Source organism: Siphateles boraxobius, unplaced genomic scaffold, assembly GCF_051911475.1.
Source record: "Siphateles boraxobius isolate OS27281-9 unplaced genomic scaffold, OSU_SipBor_1 65, whole genome shotgun sequence".
Lineage (NCBI taxonomy): Eukaryota > Metazoa > Chordata > Actinopteri > Cypriniformes > Leuciscidae > Siphateles > Siphateles boraxobius.
The window spans coordinates 8,127,245-8,154,595 of NW_027509192.1; the positions used below are offsets into that span (position 1 = coordinate 8,127,245).

The 27,351-nt window shown below is 37.4% G+C and overlaps 3 protein-coding genes across 4 annotated transcripts; 1 reads left to right on the forward strand and 2 right to left on the reverse strand.

The window, feature by feature from the left end:
- The first annotated feature begins 1,988 nt into the window (after positions 1-1,988).
- Positions 1,989-8,146, forward strand: ada2a (adenosine deaminase 2a). 2 transcript variants are annotated; one of them, XM_077210628.1, is made up of 10 exons: positions 1,989-2,123; positions 3,190-3,523; positions 4,107-4,326; positions 4,410-4,620; positions 5,243-5,370; positions 5,455-5,545; positions 5,628-5,736; positions 5,875-6,032; positions 7,247-7,449; positions 7,585-8,146. In XM_077210628.1, the coding sequence occupies exons 2-10, from the start codon at positions 3,223-3,225 to the stop codon at positions 7,673-7,675; spliced, it is 1,512 nt and encodes a 503-aa protein (XP_077066743.1). In that variant the 5' UTR covers positions 1,989-2,123; positions 3,190-3,222; the 3' UTR covers positions 7,676-8,146. The 2 variants fall into 2 exon arrangements, with proteins under 2 accessions (XP_077066743.1, XP_077066744.1); XM_077210629.1 differs by lacking the exon at positions 3,190-3,523 and having other exon boundaries at positions 2,032-2,123.
- Positions 6,483-14,091, reverse strand: ribc2 (RIB43A domain with coiled-coils 2). The gene is made up of 7 exons (XM_077210630.1): positions 13,869-14,091; positions 13,705-13,786; positions 13,006-13,317; positions 10,511-10,629; positions 10,190-10,417; positions 9,934-10,100; positions 6,483-8,388 (listed from the first exon to the last, which is right to left on the reverse strand). Exons 1-7 carry the CDS (start codon positions 13,983-13,985, stop codon positions 8,310-8,312), a joined length of 1,104 nt encoding a protein of 367 aa, XP_077066745.1. The 5' UTR covers positions 13,986-14,091; the 3' UTR covers positions 6,483-8,309.
- A 1,740-nt stretch (positions 14,092-15,831) lies between these two features.
- Positions 15,832-26,826, reverse strand: LOC143721278 (putative polypeptide N-acetylgalactosaminyltransferase 8). Its single transcript, XM_077211565.1, has 12 exons — positions 26,779-26,826; positions 26,332-26,585; positions 20,078-20,263; positions 19,359-19,525; positions 18,891-19,074; positions 18,605-18,802; positions 17,442-17,556; positions 17,157-17,342; positions 16,895-17,035; positions 16,679-16,774; positions 16,441-16,608; positions 15,832-16,273 (listed from the first exon to the last, which is right to left on the reverse strand). The coding sequence occupies exons 1-12, from the start codon at positions 26,824-26,826 to the stop codon at positions 16,139-16,141; spliced, it is 1,878 nt and encodes a 625-aa protein (XP_077067680.1). The 3' UTR covers positions 15,832-16,138.
- Positions 26,827-27,351: the final 525 nt, after the last annotated feature.

Sequence of the window (27,351 nt, forward strand, 5' to 3'; positions counted from 1 at the left end):
GTTTTAATACGGGTATCGTCGAATTAATATTTAGTGAAAAAATTACAATGAAATGTCACTGGAACTGTGATTAACTTCAATTCATCTGTGATCTTCAGTACAGACGCAGTACTTGTCTTGTGGTTAATCTAATTTGTCACACTCTTTTTTGAATAAGTCTAATATTTGTTTTGAATACTTAATTTTTTATGGGGGACGAGGGCTGATCGGAAAATGGAGTAAAATGGTTTTGTTTATTTTCATTGCTCCTCCTATTGTTGTCCTGCACTAAATGACTTACTTTGAATATCAGCTTGTTTTTTATGTGTCCTTATGGTCTGTCTGAATTACTGTTTTATTCAGTTCATCAACAAACCATTAAATAGTAACGGCAATTTGTGATATGGCAACAAGAAAATCTACCTCATAAAGCCAGAATGTGGCATTCTCTATTCCCTTCTTAGACACATGAAAAGATAAAAAAAAAAATTGTCCCTTGTTTGTGACAAACAAGTGACAAACTCAGAAGTTTGAAGTTTCTTCTGAGTGCATGTTTGTACTCAGAAGAACTATACTTTTTCATGATTGATGGCTTGATCCTTAAATCAACACTATAGCCTTAATATATCCACTCACAAAATCCAGTCGATATTAATTTATCAGTGCCAAGTTTGAACATGATTAAAACATAGCATTCCACCTTTTGAATGTTGGTTTTTACAACCATCAGTGAAATTAAGGCAGCATCCTAGGTTCAAATGTTTGCCCTCATTTTGTTGTTTTATGGAATCCACACTTTAAAGTGGAAAAGAGGTTGTGCACCTTGTACAAAGGATTTGACAGTGATGTTTATGGTACACAGGTCTTTTGTCCCAGAATCCTGTGATGGTGCATAATGTCTGGCGAGTATTTTTGTGGACACGTAAACTGTTTATATGTATTTTATGATCTAGGGATATGGAAATACTAGCAGCTGTGAGGGGACATGGAAGTTGTCCACCATTTGTACCTGTCTTTGCTCATAAGTTGTATCACTTTAGCAGTCTGCCAGAAGACTGTAATACTCCACTGTTAATATGTAAAGGGATGATTTAGTAATGAACTACAAGAATGTTTGAATTTTGCTGTGTACAGATGTTTTTTATTTTTTCATTCACTTGTTGGTGGGTATTGGGTAACAGGTCTGTATCTCTTGCAATCCACCTTCAACATATCTGCTGCCATCTATTCTGTCTGTACTAGTTAAGTAACTAGTTGGTTAAATGTGAATCATATTTATTTGCTTTTGTTTTTTGTAAATTTTTGTCTTTTTAAATATAAATGTTATTTTCATGTTTGTTTTGAAACGGTTCACTTTTACCTCATTAGCAAAGTTGGAATCCAAAACGACATCTGTAACTTTCATTATGTGAAGTTTCCAAGTTCTTACCTGAATGACAAATTATTTTGGAAATGGACCGAAGTATTTTCTATACTGTACATTTCTTAGAATAAATTACGTTTCATTAGATTTTGCACTTGTTTTCAATTTAGTCAATTTTCTGTGTATTTCTCCTTTGAAAAACGGACATGGCACTACTAAAAGTATGTGGATTACCTTTACCATGGCACAGTGACATTTTACTTGGATAATGAAAGAATACCACGATATTTTAAATATTGGAAAGACCATGGTACCTTTTTTGATAGTGGTAACTTGGCTAACATGATGTATTAATGACATTTACCTATGACATGGTCATCTAGAAATGTATATTTTCCTACTGTGTTCGTGAGAGTTTGTACAGACGAAATATTATTTTGCTAGTGTAACTTATTCCCAGAAAGTCTCAAAGATTTCAGTCAAGGTTCAAACGCTTGAGAAACCTTGTAAACTTTAGAAAACAAGACTGAAATAGAGTTGATATATTAGCTAGATTTAGAATACGCGTATAATTCTTTGTCCTCTCAGGTCTTTTGTCCACGCGCACTGCCACACAGCAGAGCCAATGATCTTTAAGGAAATACATGACGTCACTTTCTGTTGTGGAAGTCTGTACTGTAGTAGGGTAACGTTAGAAGTCGATCGAGCTCGGTTAAAAACAATAACTTAAATCTCTATTGCAGGTGTCTTTGTGTATATATACATTGTATACAATCGCCAGGTAAGACATTTTCTAATTCGCTGTTTCCGAAAGTATTCATTTTTCTGTACGTTTATTTGGGATTAATTCAGGTAAGTTAAGTTAACCGTTAATTTACTGGTGCTGTTTTGGGTGAAATCTCTTTATTTGATAAATCAATCACTAAATCATTGAAATTCGACAGACGTTTATAAACGATATCAGAACTGAAGTATGAAGAAAACGTGACAACAGCTAGACAACTTAATCATGACTGATAATAGGTAGAGTGCAGCTCGACATGCTGTTGTCATCATGTGGCTTGTTTAGCTACAAGTAATTGGGTCTAACAGATGGTCACGTTGTTTTAAAAGGATTGATAGATTTAATTTATATAATTGTGATGGTTTATATTTTTGCTTATAGAAGTAAACAGCTGACAGCTGATTTTCCACCGGTATTAGGGAACAGCTGTGGTTGGTGGTTGAAACTGTTCTCAAAGTAACTTAACAGTTGACAGTTGAAAAAAAGAAGTGCAAGCTGTTGGTAAAACCCCTTTTCTTTATAACTGCAGACCTCACATGTTAACAGAAGCATCTATACTGCTATTACATTTAGCTTAAACTACTAAATTAGTATTTTTTCCCCTCTTGAAATATAAAAATTAAAATGAATTAATGTACATTTAAAAATTATGACATATTAATGAATATGAATTTATTATATAAACTGCAGTTTGCTACATAAAACTTTAAGGGGACCCCCTTCTGGTGGCTGCCATTTTAAGATCACATGACTAGCCAGATACTTATCACTTAATTTTTTATTTAAATTAATAGATTTTACTCTCATCATATATTAATCAAGGGTGAGATAAATGCACCAGTTTCGACTCACTTTTATTTTTAATTATATTTAAATAAATGATTATAATTTAATCATAGTTGACATGCCTACATTAATGGAAAACGTTTACTTTTGCGTGGAACGGCATCATCTGTCAGTATTAAATCCAAGAACATCATATCAGTCACTGAAGCATAAACCAAAAATCATGTAATGCACATATAAATAATTAACAATCCACTTCATTACTTTTCACCGTTAGCACAGAGATCTGTGGTTGAATTACATCACAGCCATGCACACACTGACACCAAGACCCCTGATGCGGATATGCATGCTGTTTCTGTGGTGTGCATCATGTAACTGTGGACCAGATCCCAGGAAGCGGGAGGCTCTGATAAGACTGGAGGCATCTAGACGGACAGGAGGCAACATAACACTGAACGAGAGAGAGAAACTGCTCGACTCGAAGCTTCAGAAACTGAAGCAGCATGATATAGAAGCAGGACCTTTCCCCCCGTCTATGCATTTCTTCAAGGCGAAGCGATTCATCGATCAAAGTCCTGTTTTTAGTTTGATTCAAAAGATGCCTAAAGGTGCAGTAATCTATTGATGCAGAGATATTGTGTAGTTTGTGATTTGACTGTTACTACAGTTAAAAAGATTGGGGTAAGTAATATGTTTTTTGAAAGAAATGAATACTTTCATTCAGCAAGGATCAATTAAATTGATCAAAAGTGACAGTAAAGACATTTATGTTACAAAGGTTTCTATTTCAAATAATGCTGTTCTTTTGAACTTTCTATTCATCAAAGAATCCTGAATTTTTTTAAGGTTTCCACAAAAATTTCAAGCAGCCCAACTGTTTTTAACATTAATAATAATAGTAAATGTTTCTTACACAGCAAATCAGCACATTAGAATGATTTCTGAAGGATCATGTGACACTGAAGACTGGAGTAATGATGCTGAAAATTCAGCTTCGCATCACAGGAATAAATTACATTTTAAAAGTATTAAAATAGAAATGAGTTAATTAAATTCTATTAATATTTCACAATATTAATATAAATGCAGCCTTTTGACTTCTTTCAAAAACATTATAAACTTTTGAATGGTTATATATAGTATATAAATATAAATGCTCCACATGATTGATCTGATTCATCTTTTGTCCAGGTGCGGCCCTGCATGTTCATGACTTTGCTATGGTAGATGTGGATTGGCTAGTGAAGAACGTGACCTACAGGGAGAACTGCTACGTGTGCTTCACATATGAGCAGACCGTGCAGTTTATCTTCTCTTCTGGACAGCCTGCATCTAGTCCACGCTGCTCCTCATGGACCCTGCTCAGGTCCCTCAGGGAGAAGATTAAAAACAGCACCGAGTTGGACAACAGGTAGAGCCTGAGAAAACTGCAGTAAATCTGAGACTGTAGCTGAGGGATGTTTGTCTCAAGCTGAGGGATGTTTGTTTCCACAGTTTCATTCGAAATCTCACACTTTTCACTGAGGACCCAGACAGAGACTATCCTAACCAAGACAGTGTGTGGAAGAGATTTGAACAGGCGTTCTTGGTGGCCTACGGTCTGGTCACATATGCACCAGTTTTTAAAGACTACCTTTATGAAGGTCTCAGACAGTTTTATGAGGACAACATCATGTTTGTGGAAATCAGGGCGCTGCTGCCAGCGGTATGGATATATTTCCCCTTAAAAAATACAAAATCCATTTAAAATTATAGAAGCTTGTTTCCGCCACAAAATAAGAAATAAAGGTAATTGCGACTTTTTATCTCACAATTCTGACTTTCCCACAATTGCAAGTTTATAAACTTGGAATTCTGAGTTTACATCTCGCAATTCGGTTTTATGGTTTCCGCCACAGAATAAAATTAAAAAGGTAATTTCAACATTTTAGTGACTTTTTCTCTTTCTGTGTTTTCTTAGAATTGCGAGTTTATGTCTCGCAGTTCTGTCTTTTTTCTCAATTTATTAAACCTAGTCCCAGACTAAATGCATTTTTTAGCTGTTTTAACTGAAAGAAACTTGCACTTATAAATCTAAAAATATTTCAGTTCCATTGTTTTGTCTCAAGATGCAGACCAGTAATGTTTTTTCTAAGGCACGTTTATAAAAGATTTTAAATGTCCTAATTGAACTAAGGCCTAATCCTGGCTTAATCTAAGCCCTGTCTGTGAAACCGGGTCTTAAACTCAAACTTTTTTTTTCCGTGGTGGAAATAAGCTTCCATATTAAATAGAATGTACAATAAATGAAACGTAATATGTGCTCATTTTTATGTGAACATTTCTAGACATATGAACTTGATGGCAGACTGCATGATAAGGACTGGAGTATGCGGGCCTGCCAGGAAGTTGTGAGGAGATTTACGGCACACTACCCAGACTTCTTAGGGGCTCGGGTTATTTTTACCGTCCACAGGTGAGATGAACATTGAACTAGGTCAAATATGAGTTTGATTCAAGAAGATCTAAATGAATAGAAATCATTTCATGTTGCTCTTAGGAGAATAAATGCAACAGAGGCAGTGAAGGCAGTAGAGGAAGCAATGGCACTACAAAGGAACTTTCCAAATATCATGGCAGGCTTTGACTTTGTGAGTATTTGATGGTTCGTTGATGAGCATATTGCTGAAATATCGGATATGTGAATAAACTTTCAAATTTTTATAACTCCAGGTAGGACAAGAAGACCTTGGAAGACCTCTGTGGTACTTCAAGGAAGCTTTGAGTCTACCTGAAGACAGGGGTGTTAATCTGCCCTACTTTTTCCACGCAGGAGAGACAGGTTTCCTTTGACATCTTTGTTCTTTCATCTGGTACAAAGCAGTGTAACTCAAAGTCGTCCTTTAGGCTCAAAATGATTGTGTGCTTGTTCTTTTTTCACAGTTGCTATAGTAACATATTTCATTCGCTTTTCCCACAGATTCACAGGGAACAGATGTCGATCAGAACCTCATGGATGCTCTTCTATTCAACACCACACGTATAGGTCATGGCTTTGCCTTGGCACGTCACCCTGTAGTTAAAGAGACGTCTAGAAAGATGGACGTACCAATTGAAATCTGCCCCATCTCAAATCAGGTATATCATCACTCATTATGCCTTTGAGGTCAAAACTGTACTTCCTCAATGCATGTTCCTGGTCTTACTGTTTTTGTGCATGTTATTCCAAATAACACATTTGAATAAGTGTTAGCTATTTAGGTAGCTATATTCATATTTAATTCAAATCACAATTCTGATGAATGTCTGTTTGTAATAGTTATAAACATGCTACAATAACAACATGTTAAACAGTTAATGAACAAGAGAAATAGTGAAAAAATATTAAAATAATAAATATGTAATAATAATAATGGTATATAATATGTACATTTTATTCTAATTTAATCTTGTGCAAGGTTATGTTATGTTTTAGGTCTGTTTTGAATTAATTTACTATTTGAAATCAATATGCACTACCATTCAAATGATTGTGGTAAGATTTGAAAAAAGGGGGGGGGGGGGGGGGGGGAATGAAAGAGTCTCTTATGCTCACCAAGGCTGCATTTATTTGATCAAAAATACATTAAAAACAGTAATATTGTGAAATATTATTACAATAAAAAAAAAAACCTTTTTCCTTTGGAAATCATGCCAAATAGTGTAGAAAATAAATTTGAATAAATTTAGATTATTTTAAAGACGTTTCCAAAAGAGCATGGCCGGACGGTCGCACCACATAATATTTTGTCACTTTAATTAACAGAAAAGTTACAAATAACTAATGGTTTTTGAAAAGTTAAAGTGAGTACATGGGAGAGGTAGTATGTGTGTATGGTATATTTTTATGCATTTACACAGAAAAAAATGCAATCGGGCAGAAAATGTAGATGTCACCTCATATTTATATGCATACATTAATAGATGTCTATACACACACACATATACGTAATATATAAATATAATATAAACATACCAACATATATTGTATAGACAAAAACTTTTATGTGAGTGCTATTAATCGCGATTAATTGATTTGACAGCACTATTTGAAATAGAAAACTTGCATAACATTACAAATGCCGTCGGTTTTGGTCAGTTTGATGCGTCCTGCTGAGTAAATGTGTTAATTTCTTTCAAAAACAAAAACAAAAAATCGTACTGTTCCCAATAAGTAGGTAACGCATGTTATACGTAATACATATTTTCAGCTTTCCACTATGCTCCTATTTCACTCTTTGCTATATTTTTGTTTCATTGCAACTTCCTGTGGCTTGTTTGAAAATACTAATAATGCTGTGACCCTTTGCCAGGTGTTGAAACTGGTCTCAGACTTGCGGGACCACCCGGCGTCAGTGCTGATGGCTGAGGGTCATCCTCTGGTGATCAGCTCGGATGATCCAGCTCTCTTTCGGGCCACTGGCCTTTCACACGATTTCTATGAAGCCTTCATGGGCTTTGGAGGATTGAGCTTTAATTTAGGCACATTGAAAGAGCTGGTCACAAACTCCCTCAGGTAACATAACTATAAGCATCTTATTTTAGGATTTTTAGGATAAGTTTGTGAGTTTATTTGGGCTTTTTTATGACCTACAACCAGACTTTGATCATTTGTTCATAACTTATTTTACCTCTCGCTCTTTATTTCTAGGTACAGCTCATTGTCAAGTCAAAGAAAGAAAGAGGCTATTGAAGTTTTGCTGGTAAAATGGGACAAGTTTGTTTTGGAAAGTTTACTTTGACAGGTAGTCCTGCATAAAATCACTGCTTTGAAGGCATTGTTTACAGGAGGTTTTCCCCTTTTGTTTGCCATATTGGTGAACATACTGGGCTGTGAATACTGCAATTTAAGCTGTTCCTTGTGAAGAACTGAATGTGAAATCTTGAACTGGCCTGTTCTGCCATCTGGTGCAGAACCCGTGTATTGATCGTCTGTACTTCCACTGAAACAAAATGGAGGACTCTGGCGGTTTTGTGTGCGTTTTTGTAAATGCTAATTGTGATTTATGATCACCTTATTAGGACATCTGATAAACCATAGAAATTCTGGTTTATAATGTCTATTCTATTTCATGAAATAAGTTTTTAAAAGTCTTTTTTTTACATTAATGACCTTGGTAGATTGTTTTAAATTACGCGATTTCAGTTGTTTATGAATATGTAACTCATTTTGTTTACAACATGAATGAAATAAAACTAGTGTGACAACTCCACATAACATTTGCCATCTTTGTGACCTATTAAAAATTCCAAAACACTTCCATCGAAGTCCCCCGTCTATTTAAAGCCAAGGTGTTGACTGTAAAATGATACGGTTTATTGTTCTTGATTGCTGAGCCGAGATGGTGTTCATCTCTCAGGTTCACACTGTAATGTTTATCTACTGCTGGTATTAAACTGGGAAAAGTAGCGCTCGTCTGGAATGTTGGTGTACAGATCCTGGAGATGTTCCTTCCTGTAAATGGAAAAAGTTTTTGCATTTGTTACAAAAAAAAAAAAACGCAAGTAACAGAATTATTTTCATACTAATTTAGTATTTATTAATATTTTTAGAATTCATTAGATTTTAGTGATTTTCCTGTTTTTGCCATTTGCATTAGTTAATCAATATTTCAATTAAGCTTTCATTTATTTTTATTTCGGATTTAGTAATAGTAATTTAAGTACTTTTCTTTCGAAGCTGAAGACACATTTCAAATTTTCCTTTAACTTTCTCATATAGTATTTCTATTTTATTTTAGCTTTATTTCATAAAAAACAACAATTTTAAAATTTTGTTATATATTTTTTTAAATAAATTAATAAAAACAGCACTGTTGTATAGTCCATTGACTAACTTTAAAAGCTAAATCAATACAAATTAAATCTTTAAGCATAGTTTGTTAAAGTATGATGCCTCGAAATGGCAAAAACTGCACGGAAATTAAAACTTCTTGTTGGATTTAGGGTATGACTCGAGACTTTTTTGAAGGTATAGACTTTGTCACATGAACAAACAGGAAAACAGTTCTCATCGCATCCGCTTGTCAGATAAAGTGTTAACAGTAGTATGAACTGTCGCAATATCAATCAGCTAATTATGTTTCTTGTTGCAATTTCATTCAGTTTTAATATACGAATGTTAGCTAGAAGAAAAAAATAAAATAATTTTAGATATCAATCTACATATGCGATGGACATAGCTTATGCTCATATTTGGTAGCTACTTTGAGGGCATCTTGAGTAAAACAGTTCTATATTTAATGAAGCGCATATAAAAGAACTTAACAGAATACAGAATATTTTACAGAATATGGAAGTTGTTGCGCATAACCTCCATTGGGATGTTAGTAGAACCTGATTTCACCAAGTGCATCATCTTTGTTGATCCTGGTGGAACAACATTCCAATCAACATATTAAACTTTAGGGACAAGTTTACAGTTTATGTTCAGGTTTACAACCAGGGTTAGGTGCTTCAACATCAGTGTTATTCACCATCATTCCCCTCTGATTTTAGGGATCACTTATAGGTAGGATTAGGTTTAGAGATAGGGATAGCGTTAAGACAAAATTTTCGCCACAGGATCAACAAAAATATGTTGACCCAGGAACGCGTTCAAAAACTCTTTAAAATCATGATGTGTGGGATGTTACATGTGCCTACAGAATTTTGTACGTGCACGTGACACATATTACATTGACGCATTGGGGTGCTTTGTTGAAATTTAGAAGGTTGCGCTATCAAGCCATTTGGCCCCACTGACTTCTAAAACCCATATCAGACGTACATTTTCAAAACTTTTGTACAGTGAGTTTTCGAAGATTTTTAGGCCCTCGCAAATGCCATTCATTTCAGAGAAGACGATGAAGAAGCAGAAGAAGAATAAACGGAGCAATTTCAATAGGGTCCTCAGTGCTCAGGCTCTAAAATTCAGTCATTTCAAAGGAATTAAAATGACTGTAAGATTATTGTTTCAGTAGTGTGTACTAACTAGTCAACCAAACCAATTGTAACTCACCGAGCATCATGGGTCTGGGCCAGCTGTGCGTTGGTGTTGTCCAAACTCCTGCGCAGCTCCTTATTAATGCGCGCTTGCTGTCGTTCCAGCAGCAGTGCAGCCCGGGCTGATGTCATGTTCTCCTGATGCTCCTGAAGCTCCTTCTCCCGTTGCTTCATGGCAGCACTCTGCACATATTTGTTCGCATGTATTTTGATCTTTTGCAACGTTTCATGATGTTACTTATAAACAGAATGAAAGTTTTTTTGTGCTTTACCTTCTTATCTTCTGCTTGCTGCAGCTGGTACTGCGTGTACTGCTGGAGCTCTTCAGGACTCATTCCCTTGTAACAGTCCCTGCGCAGGCGGGACAGACCAAGCACACTTACTTTCTGTTCAGGGTTTTCCATCAGCAGGTCCCCATTTAGCTGGTTCAGGATGTCCGTCTGGTTGTTCTCCTCTTCCTCCTGACACTCTTGCAGACGGCGATGTGTGATTTCTGCAGCCTGTGGTCAAGGAACAATGGAAAATTGAGTTCTTTTTGAATTATAAAGCCTGTTTTGTTTCTACTTTGTGGACTTCAGACGTCAGTGACTCACCAGTGCCCGATTAAAGTCTTTGGTGGCGAAGGCTACAGCTCTCTTGTATTGTTCCTCCATCTTCTGCAGTTCAAGAGCTCGGTTATCCAGAGACATTCTGCTTTGATCGTACTGATGAACTATACAGTTTGTAAAAAGAGAAAGCATTGATACTAGGGCTGGGGGAAATAATATCGATTAATAATGGCTGTTTACAAGATTTATGAAATGATTGTTGTAAATTTATTTCAATTAAAAGTTGTCATAAGACTGATCATGTTCTGTAATTGTTGTTTTTGTATATTAATAAAATCAGTAGACTGACAATTTGCAGTCTGCCCATTAAATGTTAACTATTATTTAAATATATTGTTGAATGGCAGTAATTTTATCCCCAAAATTTAGAAAGAATGCAGTATAGTACTTAAAAAGTACTATAAAAAATAAAAAGATGACAAATAATAATACAAATGTATTTATTTAAAAATACTAGGGCTGTGCAACAATTAATCGCATCCAAAAGTGTGTGTACTGTGTATAATTATTTTGTATATATAAATACACACACATGCATGTATACATTTAAGAAGAATGTGTTATTTATATATAATATAAATTATGTAGAATGATATATATACGGTTAATATATGCAAACATTCTTAAATATATACATGCATATGTGTGTATTTATATATACATAATTATACACAGCACACACATATATTATGTAAACACAGACTTTTATTTTGGATGCGATTAATCGTTGCACAGCCCTAAAAAATACACAAATATTTGTATTTAAAAAAAATATATTATTTAAATATATTATTTAATATTATTTAAAATATACTGTCTTCATGTTGCATTTACATTCATTTGGGGTTTTAATGTGTTACAAAACTGTTATGTTACGTGCGAGAAACCTGTTCAACAAATTAGTTTTAATCGATTCACAGCCATAATGTAGTTTCAGAAAGAATCAAGCCAAACATTCAAGACTGGGACCAAAAGTCACTGAAAATTGGTAGGGCTCAGATACAGTTGTGGTCAGAATTAATGGCATCCCTGGTAAAAAAAATTTTACAGCCATTATTATGATAAAAAATAATGGCTGTAAAAAAATTAATCTGCTTTGTTTATCCTTCTCATCTTCCATTCAAAAAATTTGCAAAAATCTAACCTTTCATCGAAGTAAAAGAATTGAAAGTCACAATTACTGGCACCCCTAGATTCTTTTTGCAAGTAAACAGGAGTTTAATTATGAGGAAACACAGAGGCCAAATTCCCTTAATCATCCATCACAATGAGTAAAACCAAAGAATATAGTTCTGATGTGCATCAAAAGATTGTTGAGCATCGCAAAATAAAAAGTGGCTGAAAGAAAATAGCTAAAGAATTGAAAATCCCCATTTTGACCATGAGGGTAATAATTAAGAAGTTCCAATCAACTAAAGATGTTACGATACTGCCAGGAAGAGGATGTGTGTCTATATTGTCTTACTGCACTGTGAGGAGGAGAGTTTGAGTGGCCATAGACTCTCCAAGGATCACAGATGGAGAATTGCTGATATTACTTGAGTCCTGGGGGTCAGAAAGCCTAAAAAAATATATCAAACAACTATCCTCCTCACTCCTCTAAAAACAAACTCCAGCATATTCAGTTGTCAGACACGACTGGATCTTCAAAAGGGACTGGATTCTATGGTCAGATGAAACTAAAAAAAACGCTTTTTGGCAGCAAACCCACCAGATGTGTTTGGTGCAAACAGGGATAAAAAGTACCCCATGCCTACGGTTAAATATACTGCTGGATCTTATATGTTGTGGGCCTATTTGTTTGCTGGAGGTCCTGGACATCTTGTTCAGATACATGGTATCATGTATTCCAGCAAATACCAACAGATAAAAAAATCAAAACTTGACTGCGTCTGCTAGAAATCTTATAACGGGCCGTGGTTGGATCTTCCATCAGGACAACTGTCCAAAATAAACATCAAAATCAACACAAAAATCTGTCACTGAGCACAAAATGAAGCTTCTGCCATGTCATGTTCCCAGTCCCCTAAACTGAACCTTATAGAAAATGAACTGAAGTGAACTGAAGAGAAGAAGCACCAACATGAACTTGTGAATCTGCAGGATCTGGAGAGACTCTGTATGGAGGAATGGTCTCTGATCTCTTGTCAGGTGTTCTCCAAACTCATCAGGCATTATAGAAGAAAACTCAAAGCTGTTATTTTGTCAAAAGGAGGTTGCAAAAAAGTATTTAATAACAGGGAGCCAATAATTATGACCAGCGTGGTTTGGAGAAAAGCATTTATTTCATAATGTGATTTACCCCTCACTTTCAATTCTTTTACTCCAATGAAAGGTTTGCGAATTTTTTGAATGAAAGATCAAAAGGATAAACAATGCAGATTTATTTTTTTACAGCCATATTTGATCATATTTACCAGGGGTGCCATTAATTCTGACCACAAATGTATAATGAGCTGCCATTCAGCAAGTGAACGTACCTTCTTGCTGTAGCTGTTGTTTCGCTCGCTCCAGTTCTTCTTGCTGTTGAAGGGTCCATGCTCTGAGCTGCTCCTGCTGCTTCCTCAGCCTGTCCTTCTGGGTCAGATCTTCTCCAGTCAGTCCCGGGAGAATCCGCACACCTTCCTGCTTCTTCAGCAGCTCTGGATCGTTCAGATCAAACTCACGTCTGCTGGATGTTTGTTGGAATTGTTCCCTAAATTGCACGATGGCTTCATTCAACAGGCGCTCATCTTTCTTCTGCCGCTGATCCAGGACACAGGCTACACGATCACTGCACAGCAGGTCATCAGCTGAAAACACACAGGAGAAGAAGCTAAAGTGTCAGCCTCAATGTAATAGTGAGTTAAGAATTTGTGGGGGAAAAAACTCTTTCCACACACACGCACACTCATGTGTTGTATGAGGACTTTCCATAGACATAATGATTTTTATACTGTACAAACTGTTTCTATCCTCTTATATAGTCCCCAAAAATGTCAGCATTTTAAATTAGACTTTTTTCCCGTTTTTCTTTTCCAGACAGTTAGCCTACCACCTAGAATTTTGTATTATTATTTTAAAACAGAAATTGTAATTATTTATATATATATATATATATATATATATATATATATATATATATATATATATATATATATATATATATATATATATATATTGCTGGTTTTGGTACTCGCCATAGACTTCCAGTTCGTTTGCTTCGCGTTGGTCTTTCTCTCTTCGTTCTTTAACTTGATGGTCGAGAGCATCATAGTCAAGCTGTTCAAGATAGAAATTAACTAAATGAATGTGCAAATGCTGTTTACAGCTGTATAACGATGTTTTCAGCAAACAGACTTACTCCAATCGTGCGGACTTTGTCATTAAAGATCCTCCCTCGACGTTGCAGTTCCCTGTTTCTTTTTCTGTCAAGTTGAACAGCTGCGATTCGGTCTGACAGAAGCTCAACTTGATCCATTGTAAATGACCACTATAGATCGGTATAGCGAGCAATACAATGAAATATGTTTCAATCGACCAACTGGATGTCACGAAATGAGGGAATCGGAAACCCACAAACAAACACGTTGCTAAGAGACTGAATAGCCTACATGTTTAAAAATTGCGCCCTCTCTCTGTTATTTCTCAGCCCAAAACACACACACACACACACACACACACACACACACACACACACACACACACACACACACACACACACACACACACACACACACACACACACACACACACACACACACACACACACACACACTCTCTATTACAGTATATAGGCTACACTTACACATATATTACTGCAAGTCCATAAACCTTTGCACGCCAGGGTCCAGTATGATGTTTTAAAGTAATAAAGCCTGTTACTGTCACAGTGTTGGGTTTGTGTTCCCCAGGTGTCCACTAGATGTCCTCCTTCCCCACGGTGTCATTCACTTCATGAACTAGCCTACATTTCCCACGATCCTTGGCTTATTGCACTCAGCTGTTCCTCATCACTGATCGTTGCACTCAGCCATTTCCCCATTATCATTGACAATTCCCTGTGTATATAACCCTGTCTGTTTCAGTGTTTGTCACGGAGTCCTTGCATTTATCACGCCACTTCGGGGGCCTGTACCATGATGGTAGTTGAACAAACTCAGGGTTACAGGATTAGTTTAGAGTTGACAAAACCAAACCAATCCAACCAGGCTTTGTTGGTACCATGATGCTGATCATCAACTTTCTCTGTCAACTCAGGCTTTGATCCTGAGTTTAGGAGTTTAAGTGTGACATCAGTAGCGAACAGCCAATCACATGTTGAGAGAGAGTGAAACTGAGATTAATTTCTCGCGAGAGAAGCAGCGCAATTCACTTATTAAATAAAAGTATTAAAATATTAAGAATTTAAACAAATTTACACAGCAAGGAGAAACAGCTGTCTATGAAAGAGGACAACTAAAAGAAAAAGTCTCGCTACTGTATATCAGTGCAAGTAAAAGTTGTGAAGTTATTTTATACAGCTGATAAAGGTATAGAGAGAATTGAACATTTAAGCTCACATGTAGTCATTTTATTGCTTCATCTATTGATGCTAAAGCGTATTCATATTACCTTTATATATTTATTCATTTAAACTGCGTAATAATAATTGATGAACTAAAATTGTACATGTGTGATTGATAAAGGGTATAATAATTACATAAATAATATCTAAATCATACAAATTTATTATTCTAAATAAGCATCACTAAAAACCAGACAATTTTGTCTGTAAAAATCATTTGCTATGTAGTGACCTTTAATTTTGAGTAGAAACAGGTGGAGTGACTTTATCGCATCAGACATGTGTCACTTTGCTCACAGCTGATTGGTCCAAGTTCGGTTTGCAACCTCTTACCTAGAACATAACCTGCCCCGGACCAGGTTAGCCGTGGAGCGTAAGTTACTATGGCGATGAACACTGCTAAAAGCCAAACCACTTTCATGGTCCCTAAAACCCAGGGTTGACGCAAATTAAACTGAAACATAGCTGGCTAGCCACCTAAACCGGCTTCATGGTATAGGCCCCTGATGTCCTGTTTTCCTTGCATCTTGTTTTGTTTCCTGTGTATGTTGGATTGCCTTTGGATTTTGACCCTTGCTTGGACTTGTTTACGATTTTGGATTACCCTCAAATAAACTACTGCTTTTGGATCTTGCCTTTTGTTTCCTGAGTGTGGATCGTGACAGTTGCAGTGTATGAGACAACAAATCATGATGGGCCTAAAAATCAACCCATCATGACTTGTTGTGTCATACTGTAAAAAACAACAACCTACAAGTCATTTGTATTGATGTCGCACACAATGCTTTTTATTGTAAGTTTCATCCGTCTTTGATACTTAAAACATGATTATGAAATGTAAATTAAAAAGGTGTTTCTGTTACAGGGTACAGATCTCGCAGTAAGAGTATAACTTTCAAAGGTGCAGTTTCAAAGTAATAAAATCTGTTACGTTAAACAGTTGATTTAAACTGGTAGCAGATTGTAAAACACAAAAGGGCACAAAACAAACACACACTCTGTTTTGTTTTCAATTTTCTATTACATTGATTCCCTTTACAATGTTTTCCCTTCTTTTAAATTTCCTTTTAAAAATCTTTGATGACATGTTGTATTGTCCATTTTTGTCCCGTGCATGTCTGCAAAACGAGGTAGTAGTAGGAATCCCGTCCTTGGCCGAGTTCAAGACATCGGTTTGTGTTTCTATTTCTTATTACATTTCCCTAAATGTAAAACAGAAACTATAAAATATATATATTTTTGATTATATCAGTGATTGCATTCTAATTATGATCATGTACAAAGAGAACAGAGAATAACCACACAGCAATATGGTGTGAAATATTCTATAAAAATCAATAAACTAATAAAATGCACAGCAGGACCATACCTGAAAGAAGTCCCAGTATATACTCAGTCCTCTCTTCTTGGCTTGTTTACAGTCATGTAACCCCGGTGTGCTTCCACTACCGGCATCCGTTAGACAACGGTTAGAGTTATATGTGTGAGACTTGATGCCTCCAATGTAGATCTCTCCATTACGGTTGTAGTAACAATACTGTGAGACGTTGAAATGAGGAGTGCTTTTTGGAGATAGCTATTCACAGAAAAGGTTTACACTTACTCACCTGAGGCTTATAATTATGACACCGGTACAGAATAGGTACACTTCCAGGAACAGGTCCTTGATCAATGCAGTAGTCTTCTTTAAGATCATTCTTCAACTGTCATGAGAAACAAACAGCAGAAGTTTAGTTATGACTGGTTTAGATGGAGCAGCTATTTACTAAACTTTATTTATCTCTTCTTGGGATAGAAATTGTGTAAGACTTTGAGCAACTTACCACACCATAACCCATTATACTATCTTCCCAGCGCTCTAGCTGAGGATATACATTTTCCAGATACCATTTGAAGGGCTTACATTTGAGTTTCTCTCGTAACTCTTTTCTTTCAGTCACATCACCAATATCAATCCCATGATCCTTGAGGAAACAGTATGATTAAACCATATCCATAATGATTTATGGAATTAAGTTATAAACAAGACTTACCGGTCCAACTTATCCTGCGCTAACCTTGAAACATGTTTACTATTACTGTTACCTTTAAAGGGAGATTCCAGGCAATATTCACATTTGATTTATATTCATCCAGCCAGATTTCAGCCACTCTTAGAGCGTTTCTAATCATGGGTTTGCTGAGATCCGGCGAATAAGGCTTGTGTGCTCTTTCAATGTGCGCAATTCTTGAACATGGCACCACTTCAATACTCCCGCCACAGAGCCAGACCTGATTTATTAATTAAATATCAGATATTGATCAAATTAAAGCACTTTTTACACATTATATGCACTTTTTTTGGTGCGACAATGTGTAGGAATAACTTACACGTAATGCTAGTTCAACATTTTCACCCCCATAAATTGTCATTCCTTCATCCAAAACTCCAATTTCTCCTAGGAATTGACGATCAGCGGCAAGGATACCCAAGATTGAGGGACTCCTAACAGTGCAGAAACAGAAACTGACTATTTGTTTTACTTTAATCAAATGATAATCTGCAAATTGTAGCCTATATTTAAGTACGTCATGCATTACATGGAAGTTTCGTTCCAAGCTTAAAGAAAAATGGCTCATTAGGTGAGTTAAATCTCAACTGATTCATTCAAAAACACTGATTCTCATAAATGTTGCATCGTTCACTCAACCGATTTGATCAAAAACAGATTAATTTAGGAAAGAACCCAACTAACAAAGAATGCTCTCAGAACTGTGGCTAACGTTCTAGCAAGGCCCTCTCAAAGTTATGAACATATGTTTGTTTGATAACGTTAATAGGATGTTAAGTCATCTGGTCTTTAATAATGTTAGCTCAAAAAAGTAATTTATACATGTCCATAGAAAGTTTTTTCTGTTGTAGTTGAACGTTTGTCTAACATTTTTTAAATGTAACTACTTGGTTTAGAATGTTCAGAGAACATTGAAAAGTATAACGTTCCCATAATGTTTGAAGAATGATAAAATAGAATGTTCCCTTAATGTTCGCATAACCAAGAAAAAAATCTTTAAATTTAAGACGTTTCAAGAGCACATATAGAAATAAGGTTTTCATAACTTAATGGGAATGTTAGCAAAACAGTCTTAAAATATATTTTTGTTAGTTGAGAAATACAGTCCTTTATATAAATGCTTCATCGTTTGCTCAATCGATTTGATCAAAAACACTGATTCGTTTACAAAGGAAATAAGCATAAATGTTGCATCGTTTGCTCAACCGATTCATTCAGAACACTGATTCTTTTAGGAATTAAATAAACAGTCTTCATAAATGCTTCAGCACTCGCTCCAACAATTCGATCAAAATAACTGACTCATTTAATAACGCCATTGTGTTGCCCGGAGACAAGTTTTTTGACTTGTTGGGAAAAAAAGTTTTGGGCTGAGCAAAAAACGCATTTCACTTTCATTTCAAAATGCATCTGTCACATTGCAGAGCCATTTAAAATGGAAAGTGAAGGTGTTTAAAATGGTGAAAAATTTACACCACTTACTTCCCTGGTTCTGATGGGTCGTTCATTTTGTACCATTCTGGCCGGAAAGACTCGTACATGCACCAAAGGTTCCAGTCAAACGCATGAGCAGAGGGGTTACGTTTAATAATCTCCAGGGTGTCAAAACGCACTTTGTCAAACACTGGCGAAAGCACTATTGTCCTGTCTGCTTTGATTCTTGCAAGCAGTGGCTCGGCCCTAGAACAATAAGGCAGTCAAATGTTTATTTACCAAAGACAGTATAAGTCCCTCATGTTATCAGTACTCAGATTGTGGTGGTATTTACCATTCCTTGTGAACCTCAATATGGGCATCCAGAATGGCCACCACCTGGCCTTTGGCCACTTCCCAGCCTGACACTCTAGCCTTGGCAAGACCCATCTGCCTTTTGTGTCTCACTTTCTTGATTAAGCCAGGTTTGTCTTTATTAATGAGACCAATATACCAATCTATTGGCAATTGCAGATCCTCTGTTAAGAAATGTAAAATATTTAACAGCATAAATTGTTATATTTAATTATTTAGGCTATATAATAATATAATATATCAGAATATGTTATAGAATAATTTATAAATTAATGCACACCGTGTAAATATTTATTCTTTCTTTATAACCTAAGATTCATGCTTAACAGAAAAAAATGTTTTAGAAAAATAAAAATACAGTTCAAAATATATTATCTGAACATAATGTCTTAAATAGTTTTACTTCTACAATAAATAAAATTTAAGAAATATTGAGGGCAAAACTAACCATTTAAGCTGTAGTCGTCCACCAGGATGATTTCTGTTAGTAGATGAGCAGGTGTTTTGTCAATGATGCTGTGTATTGCCCTTTTAATGACTGACAGAGCCTCATTTAAATAAATCAGAACCACACTAATAGATGGGAGGTCATTTGGGTAGATCTTCAGAGTGCATCTGAGCACACACAAACACACACATTTGTTACACTATTAGTAACGACAGTGCATAGACTTCCATCAGGTTAGCCTTACCCCTAAACCTATCCACCACAGAAATATGTGCAAAACGCTATAAACAAAAACCTGTTTTGGCCCATCTATAAGCCTTTTTACTATTGAGGACCAGTAAAATGTCCTCGATAGTAGTTACCATAATATTTCACTATATAAGTGAGGACATTTGGCACACACACACACACACACACACACACACACACACACACACACACACACACACACACACACACACACACACACACACACACACACACACACACACACATATATAAAATTATAGATACGATAAATGCTAATAAAAATACATTTTAAATAAAAAAATCTTTTATTCAAAGAATCCCAAACTGTTTCTTGAGCAGCAAATCAGCATATTAGAATGAATTCTTTAAGATCATGTGACACTGAAGACTGGAAAATTCAGCTTTGCCATTACATAAATAAATTACATTTTCCATTATACTAAACTAGAAAACTGTTATAAAGCTTTTACCTGTGATCTCGAGTATCAGGGATTGTTCTGTTCACTGGTAATCTATTACTGAGGAACACATTGTATCCGTACTCCTGAAACTGCCTCTGCTTCCATTTGTTCCACTTCTGTGAGTTCAGCTCCCCATTAACTGAATAGATGCGATTCAGGATACAACTTCTTAACCTCAATTTTCTTTGTGATTTTCTGCTTCACAACAGGCTCTTTGAATTTTTGATCTTTGCCATCTATGAATTTAGCTGAAAAAAGAACGACAGAATAATACTGACACTGATCTTAAAATGTATAAATGAGAACTAACTCACCTATTTTATGTACTTGATCTTCTATTCTCTTCAGTCTTCTAAGAACCTCCAGATCCTCTGACCTTTGTAACCTATTGGCATTACTCGTCTCTTGTCTAAGTGACATGTACACAAGACTGTAAACTATGACAACTATAACTAACACACCAACTCTTGCAGCAATCCTCATTATTCAAAATTTCATTGCAGCCTGTCACGCCGGGAAATGAACAGAAGATGCAGTTGCGAGAAAATTATGATTTATTGAGAGAATGTCAACGGAGAAGTGCGAGATGAGTGAAGTGATAGGAACAGTCTCTGTACTAGCGCAGGTGGAAGATGAACAACCCGGTGTTACACCAGATTCTGTGACCATCATAATCTGTGACCGTAGAGGGCGTGGTTGTCACTGTGCTGTGTGATCAACGCAGATAGCGTAACTTCTGACTAAAAACCAAAAGTGAAGTCTTAGCGAAACGTTTGTTTAGAAATGCTGGTTATTCACACCATAAATAAATTATTATTTGCTTGCCCAGGTTAAGCGCAATGTGGTTGCTTTCAGTTCTACGTGAGTTATTCATTAAACATTCGCGCGAGAACGCCCCTGGCGGCCGTGCAAGTTTTTTTTCTCAGTTTGTTTTACAATTCAGAATATTTATTTATCGAATAACCATCATAAGGCTAATACAATGACAGTATATTAAATTTTGTAAATTATGACATTAATGCACAGAATAATTACAATAATTTCACTCAGGGTCACTGAATTATGTTACCCACCTTTTGGGTATGTTTGGGATGTTTAATCAAACATAACTAGTCATGAAGAAGCATCGGTTCCTGCAGGTGAAAATAAACATTTCGTAAAAACCTATTTTAAAGGTCACCGAATTCCATTACCCCCCTCTATTTCACTTTGAATGAATGTGATGTTCTCCAAATTCACTCTGGTGATGTCTGATCTCCTCAGCTTCATACAGTAGAAATCATTTTGGGCTGACATGAACTGCAACAGACATAGGCTACAGTAGCCTATAGGGTCACCAAATCTGATAAGGCTATTTTACAGGTCATCGAATTCCATTACCCCCCTCTATTTCACCCAGAATTAATGTGATGTAGCTACTCCAAATTCACTCTGATGTCTGATATCCTCAGCTTCATACAGTAAAAATCATTTTGGGCTGACATGAACTGCAACAGACATAGGCCTACAGTAGGGTCATTATTGCTATTCATAATATAAATGTTTATTTGCTTGTCACATAATAATTTAAATTCAATGTAGTCAAAATATTAAATAAATAAATGCATTTAAAAAAGTGTGTATTTGAATGTTTATTCACTATTTTTCGAATGGTCTAATGCAGGGATGTCCAAACTCAGTCCTGGAGGGCCACTGTCCTGCAGAGTTTAGCTCCAACCCCAATTAAACAAACCTGGACCACCAGCTAATCAAGGTCTTATAGGCTAGAAACTTCAAGGCAGGTGTGTTGAGTCTGGCTAGAGCTAAACTCTGCAGGACAGTGGCCCAGGACTGAGTTTGGACACCCCTGGTCTAACGGTTCGCCATACAGTGAACGCAGATCACAGGGGTCATCCAACATCCAATGACAAAGTTGGCCGCATCCATTTGATTGTGTTTAAAATAGGCATAATTTTCGATGCTATCTTTGCATAATTGATTTTAACAGGAATAGGAATTGAGGAAATATTTTCTTGAGGGCAAATATCCCAAAGATGACAATCTTGAGAAGGAGAGCCAAGAATTTCTGCATGATAGGTAACGTTAACAGTTATTCAGCACAGCTGAAAAAACTAACATTTATTAATGTATTCATCTAACAACTCTTGTTTTAGCACTGTCATGTAAGAAGCATTAAATTCTTAACCTATAATAAAAAATAATATGAATCAAAATAAAATATAATTAGAAAGTTCATTATACCACCATTAGGGTTCTGCTAGCACTTTCAAAGCATAGTTCTTAATGGAACCTCATAAAAAGGGGTTCACCAAAAAGAGTTCTGCTATTGTTATAAGCCAATGAATCTTTATTTGGTCCTGTTTAGAACCATTTTAACAGTTTAGTTAGTCGTGGGCGATATAACAGTTTCCAGTACGATTAACTAGCAGCGAAAGAAACTCATTTCAGGCTATATAAATTCATATATCTAAACAGTTTATAAACAGTTCGTACATACCCCCATCTGTATACATACATACCTATATAAATCTACACATTACTCACAACAAATGCAAATGAGGAAGTTTCCAGAGAAGGCAGAATGTCTGTGAAGGGGCCCCAGATTTCTCTAAAGGCTGCATGCTTCCCTCTCACATTATATAATATCTTTTCGGGTGTGCAGTAAGACTTCCAGTTGATCAGAATAATTTTCTTTACTGCATTGCTCGCAAGTAAGATAAAGTATTTCTTGTAGTAGTTTGCATTAATAGAGCTTGTGTCCCCCAGGATCCATAGTTTTGGGTCCTGCTCAATTTGACTTCCTATTACCCTGGAGGTTAATTCAATGACACGTTTCCAAAATTCTTCTATCATTGGGCAATTCCATAGCATGTTTATAAGATCACCATCAGTCACTTTACATCTCTGACATTTGGAGGAAATGTTGCTGTAAATTTTATGTAACCTGTAGTAGTATGTCCTATGGAATATATTAAATTGAATTTGCCTGTGTTTTGTGGATCTTAGCACAGTCTGTGCTTGTTCGAATAGATGACTCCAATCTGCCTCCTCTTAAAAACAGTCTAGGTCTTTTTCCCATTTCCCTTTTGTAGATTTTTTATCATAAACCGGTAACTTTCCATTGATGATACCACATATAGAAGATATTATTCCTTTTGTTAATCCATGTAATTTGGTGGGTCTCAAGAGGACTTTCTTTTGGGATATATGGGAATGTTTCTTTGGATTTCTCCTTAACCCAGTCTCTAATTTGTAGGAATTTGAAGAAACTATCTTTGGAAAGGTTGAATTTTTCATTTAGTTGTTGGAAGTTAGCAAATGTATCATCAATGTATAAGTCAGCAACTGTTTGGATTTCTCTTTCCCTCCACCCCCGCAACACTGAGTCAGCTATGTGGTGTGAAAGTTTGGGATTAAACCATAAAGGTGCCCTTCTAAGAAAATAAATATTTGTGTCGAGAAGTGTTGCACACTGATTCTAACCCAATTTGACAATGGTCCTACTTGATATTTGTAGTTATAGCTATTACTTCAAAGTTAATTGACTGACTGATTGAATTACATTTCCCCCATGGTTAGGGTTAAAGGAGAACTCCGGGCAATTTTTAAGTTAATCTTGATCGTTAGACCTTTGTGAGTACTGACTATAGAAAAAAAAACCGAACCGGATTAGTGCTTGCTACGCGGAGCTGCGACCGCGAATGCGCAGAGCTCCCACCCAGCTAAAACGGCAGCTATGGGGGCATGGACATAAAGAGCGTTTTTGAACCTCTTAACAGACACAAAATGCAATTAAAATGTCTGTCCAACATGAACAGGGACCCTACATGTGAACAAGATGCGTTTAGCAACTTAGCCATTGTTTCAACTCACCTAAATAGTCTTTTAGACGGCAAGCTGTAGTCTCGCGCTGCAGTCCCTTGCTGTAGCCGGAAAAGGTAAACAATGTCCAGGTGGGAGGAGCGTTGATCATGTGCGACGAGTTATGATCAGAGTTGCTTACAAGTGAAGAAGAAATGGTTCGTGTTTGTGCCTTTCCGAATTGTGACAACAGAATGCGAAAATATAAGAGCTTAAATTTTCATCGTCTTCCTTTCCATGACCTCGAGATTCTGCAGTTTGTGGCTAGTTGTATTTCAACTTGATGTGCAAACTCCCGTAGAAGTACTACGCGCTAAAGATTACCGCATTTGCAGTGAACACTTTGACAAGGATGACTACACACACTCAACACAGCGGGGCCGTTTGAAGAAAAATGCCATTCCATGTACGAAGACTCGTCGCACATGATCAACGCTCCTCCCACCTGGACATTGTTTACCTTTTCCGGCTACAGCACGGGACTGCAGCGCGAGACTACAACTCGCCGTCTAAAAGACTATTTAGGTGAGTTGAAACAATGGCTAAGTTGCTAAACGCATCTTGTTCACATGTAGGGTCCCTGTTCATGTTGGACAGACATTTTAATTGCATTTTGTGTCTGTTAAGAGGCTCAAAAACGCTCTTTATGTCGATGCCCCCATAGCTGCCGTTTTAGCTGGGTGGGAGCTCTGGGCATTCGCCGTCGCAGCTCCGCGTAGCAAGCACCAATCCGGTTCGTTTTTTTTTCTATAGTCAGTACTCACAAAGGTCTAACGATCAAGATTAACTTAAAAATTGCCCGGAGTTCTCCTTTAAGAGAATGGTAAATGGACTGTATTTATATAGCGCTTTTACAGACCCAATGGCCACCAAAGCGCTTTACATATTTGCCTCACATTCACCCATTAATTCACTCATTCATACACCGACGGCGGTGTCAGCCATGCAAGCCGTCATCAGCTCGTCGGGAGCAGCTGGGGTTAGGTGTCTCGCTCATGGACACCTCGACACTTGGTCAGGTGGAACCAGGGATCGAACCACCAACCTTTCGGTTTCTAGACAACCTACATGAACCACTGAGCTACTGCTACCCAATTACTCGTAGCTTTGGAACTGTTCCGAAGTCTAGGCACTCACACCACAAACAAGGTAGCCGAAGATGTCTGTTATGCAAAACTGCGGCAGCAAATCCTCTTCGGTGCTCCACTCTTTGTTGGAAATTTCATATGGATCCAAACCGTTAATAGTGCCGATTTTGTCCACATACCGGTCCTTGGCTTCCCTATTTAACGTATCCCGGTAAATTCCAGATCCTTTTAGGGATTTTAACATCTTTTTTCTTTCTCCCAACTCTGCTTCTTCTCATTCGACTTGCTGTATTCGCGACGCCATTAATATGGCCGCAAGGTCCCAGAATGCAACTCGGCGCCCAAGCCCTATTATACAGCAAATAAGTAATGTTAATGCAGCTTAAACATCCTGCCATAGTGGAAAATCGATCAAAATTGATCATCTAATCAATCGACAACAAAGTCAAATTAGTAGCCTACCTTATAGGTTATATATAGACACAAGCAATAATACATACCTAGATTATCCGATCCCGCGTTCTTGTCAACTGACAACGATACCACTGTAGCGCGAGAGCGACTGAGGTACGAGATTGAGCAGGTGAACAAGCTGAACGCAAATACGTCCTTGTTGATACTTGGAAAGGAAGGAAAAAATCTCTACGCACGTCAGCCTGTAGATGTCCTCATCCTTTTCCCTTTCACTCCGGCATAGAGCTTAGATCGGGACCAAAAAAATCAAGCCCGACCCTACCCGAGCCCGGCCCGACACATTAATTGTAATTATGAGCCCGAACCCGATTTAAACCCGACCATTTTTTAATACATGAGTCGTTATAACTGACGTTCTCAACTACTGTCTATGTTACTTTCTCCCGCCCGCAACATTTAGCCTATGTTTTGTCCCGCTCCCGCCCGCAAATACTTTTAAGTATTATAATATTAAGGCTCAAGTTAGCCTCACCATCATACAAATCAGCATTTAAATGTAGCCTCCACCTTACTGCCGAGCTCGATCTTTTACGGGGCAGTTGTTGAGATAATGGCCAGTCCCTACACAGTAGAGACATAGTCCCAGGGATCGCCGTCTCTCTCTCTCTCCTCCCGGGAGAGCCGAGCTCTACCCACCTGCATGGGTTCGTGATTGAAGACGTGGCTGACCGTATCACCTCCGCTGGCCTGAGGAAGTCCAAAAAATCCAGGAACCACTGTTGTTCAGGTTAGCTGCTCCGAGCGATGAAGGCGAGCGTCCAATCGCAAAACCAGCTCAATAAGTCCATTAATCCTTCGGAAGGTTCAGGTTCTAAATCTCCTTGAATACGGTCAGCCAACCCATGCAGGAACATGTCCCACTGAGCCTCCTCGTTCCAGTGATACTCTGCGGCGAAGGTGCGGAACTCAATAGAATAATTGATGACCGATCGGGTCTCCTGGCGAAGATCGGCCAGTTGCCGCGCTGCCTGTCTTCCTGCGACCGCCCGATCGAACACCCTCATCTCCTCCGAGAGTGACTGGAACGAGGAACAGCACTGAAATTGGTTCTCCCACACTGCCGTTCCCCACAGAGGCTGCTCAGTGTCGAACGTCTGAGGTTGAAGAGCAAAAAACATAAACATTTAGTTAGGAAAGCTCTACAAAAATTTGGCTCACCCGAATAAGGCTCTGGGGTAGGCAAGCGTGGCTCCCGTTGATGACTGGGTGTAGGAGAAGTAAGGGGAACCGGCGGCGGGGGTGGCGCAGTGGGAGTAGGTTTTGGATCTGCTGGGTGAGCTCGGACACCTGCGCTACTAAGGCTTGCACAGCGCGACCAGTTCTCGCTGGATCCATCTTGGTCAGATAATTCTTTCACGCCGGGAAAGTTGCAGTTTTTCGTTGCGAGAAAATTATTATTAATTGAGAGAATGCCAACAGAGAAGTGCGAGATGAGTGAAGTGATTGGAACAGTCTCTGTAGTAGAGTGAGTGTGAGAGTGTGTGTGTGAGTGAGTGTGTGTGTGTGTGTGTGTGTGTGTGTGTGTGTGTGAATGTATGTGTGTCTGAGTGAGTGTGTGAGCGAGTTAGTGTGCGTGTGCCTACCCTAGCGACCACCCAGAATACTCTAGCAACCACCCAGAGCACCCTAGCAACCAGCTAACAACCACCCAAAACACCACAGCAACCACCAAGTAACATCATAGCAACCACCCAGAACACCACAGCAACCGCCTAGCAACCACCCAGAACACCCTAGCAACTGCATAGCAACCACCCAGAATACCCTAGCAACCAGCTAGCAACCATCCAAAACACCTTAGCAACCCACTAGAAACGCCCTAGTAACTTTAAATTACTTCAAACTATACTTAAACTACTT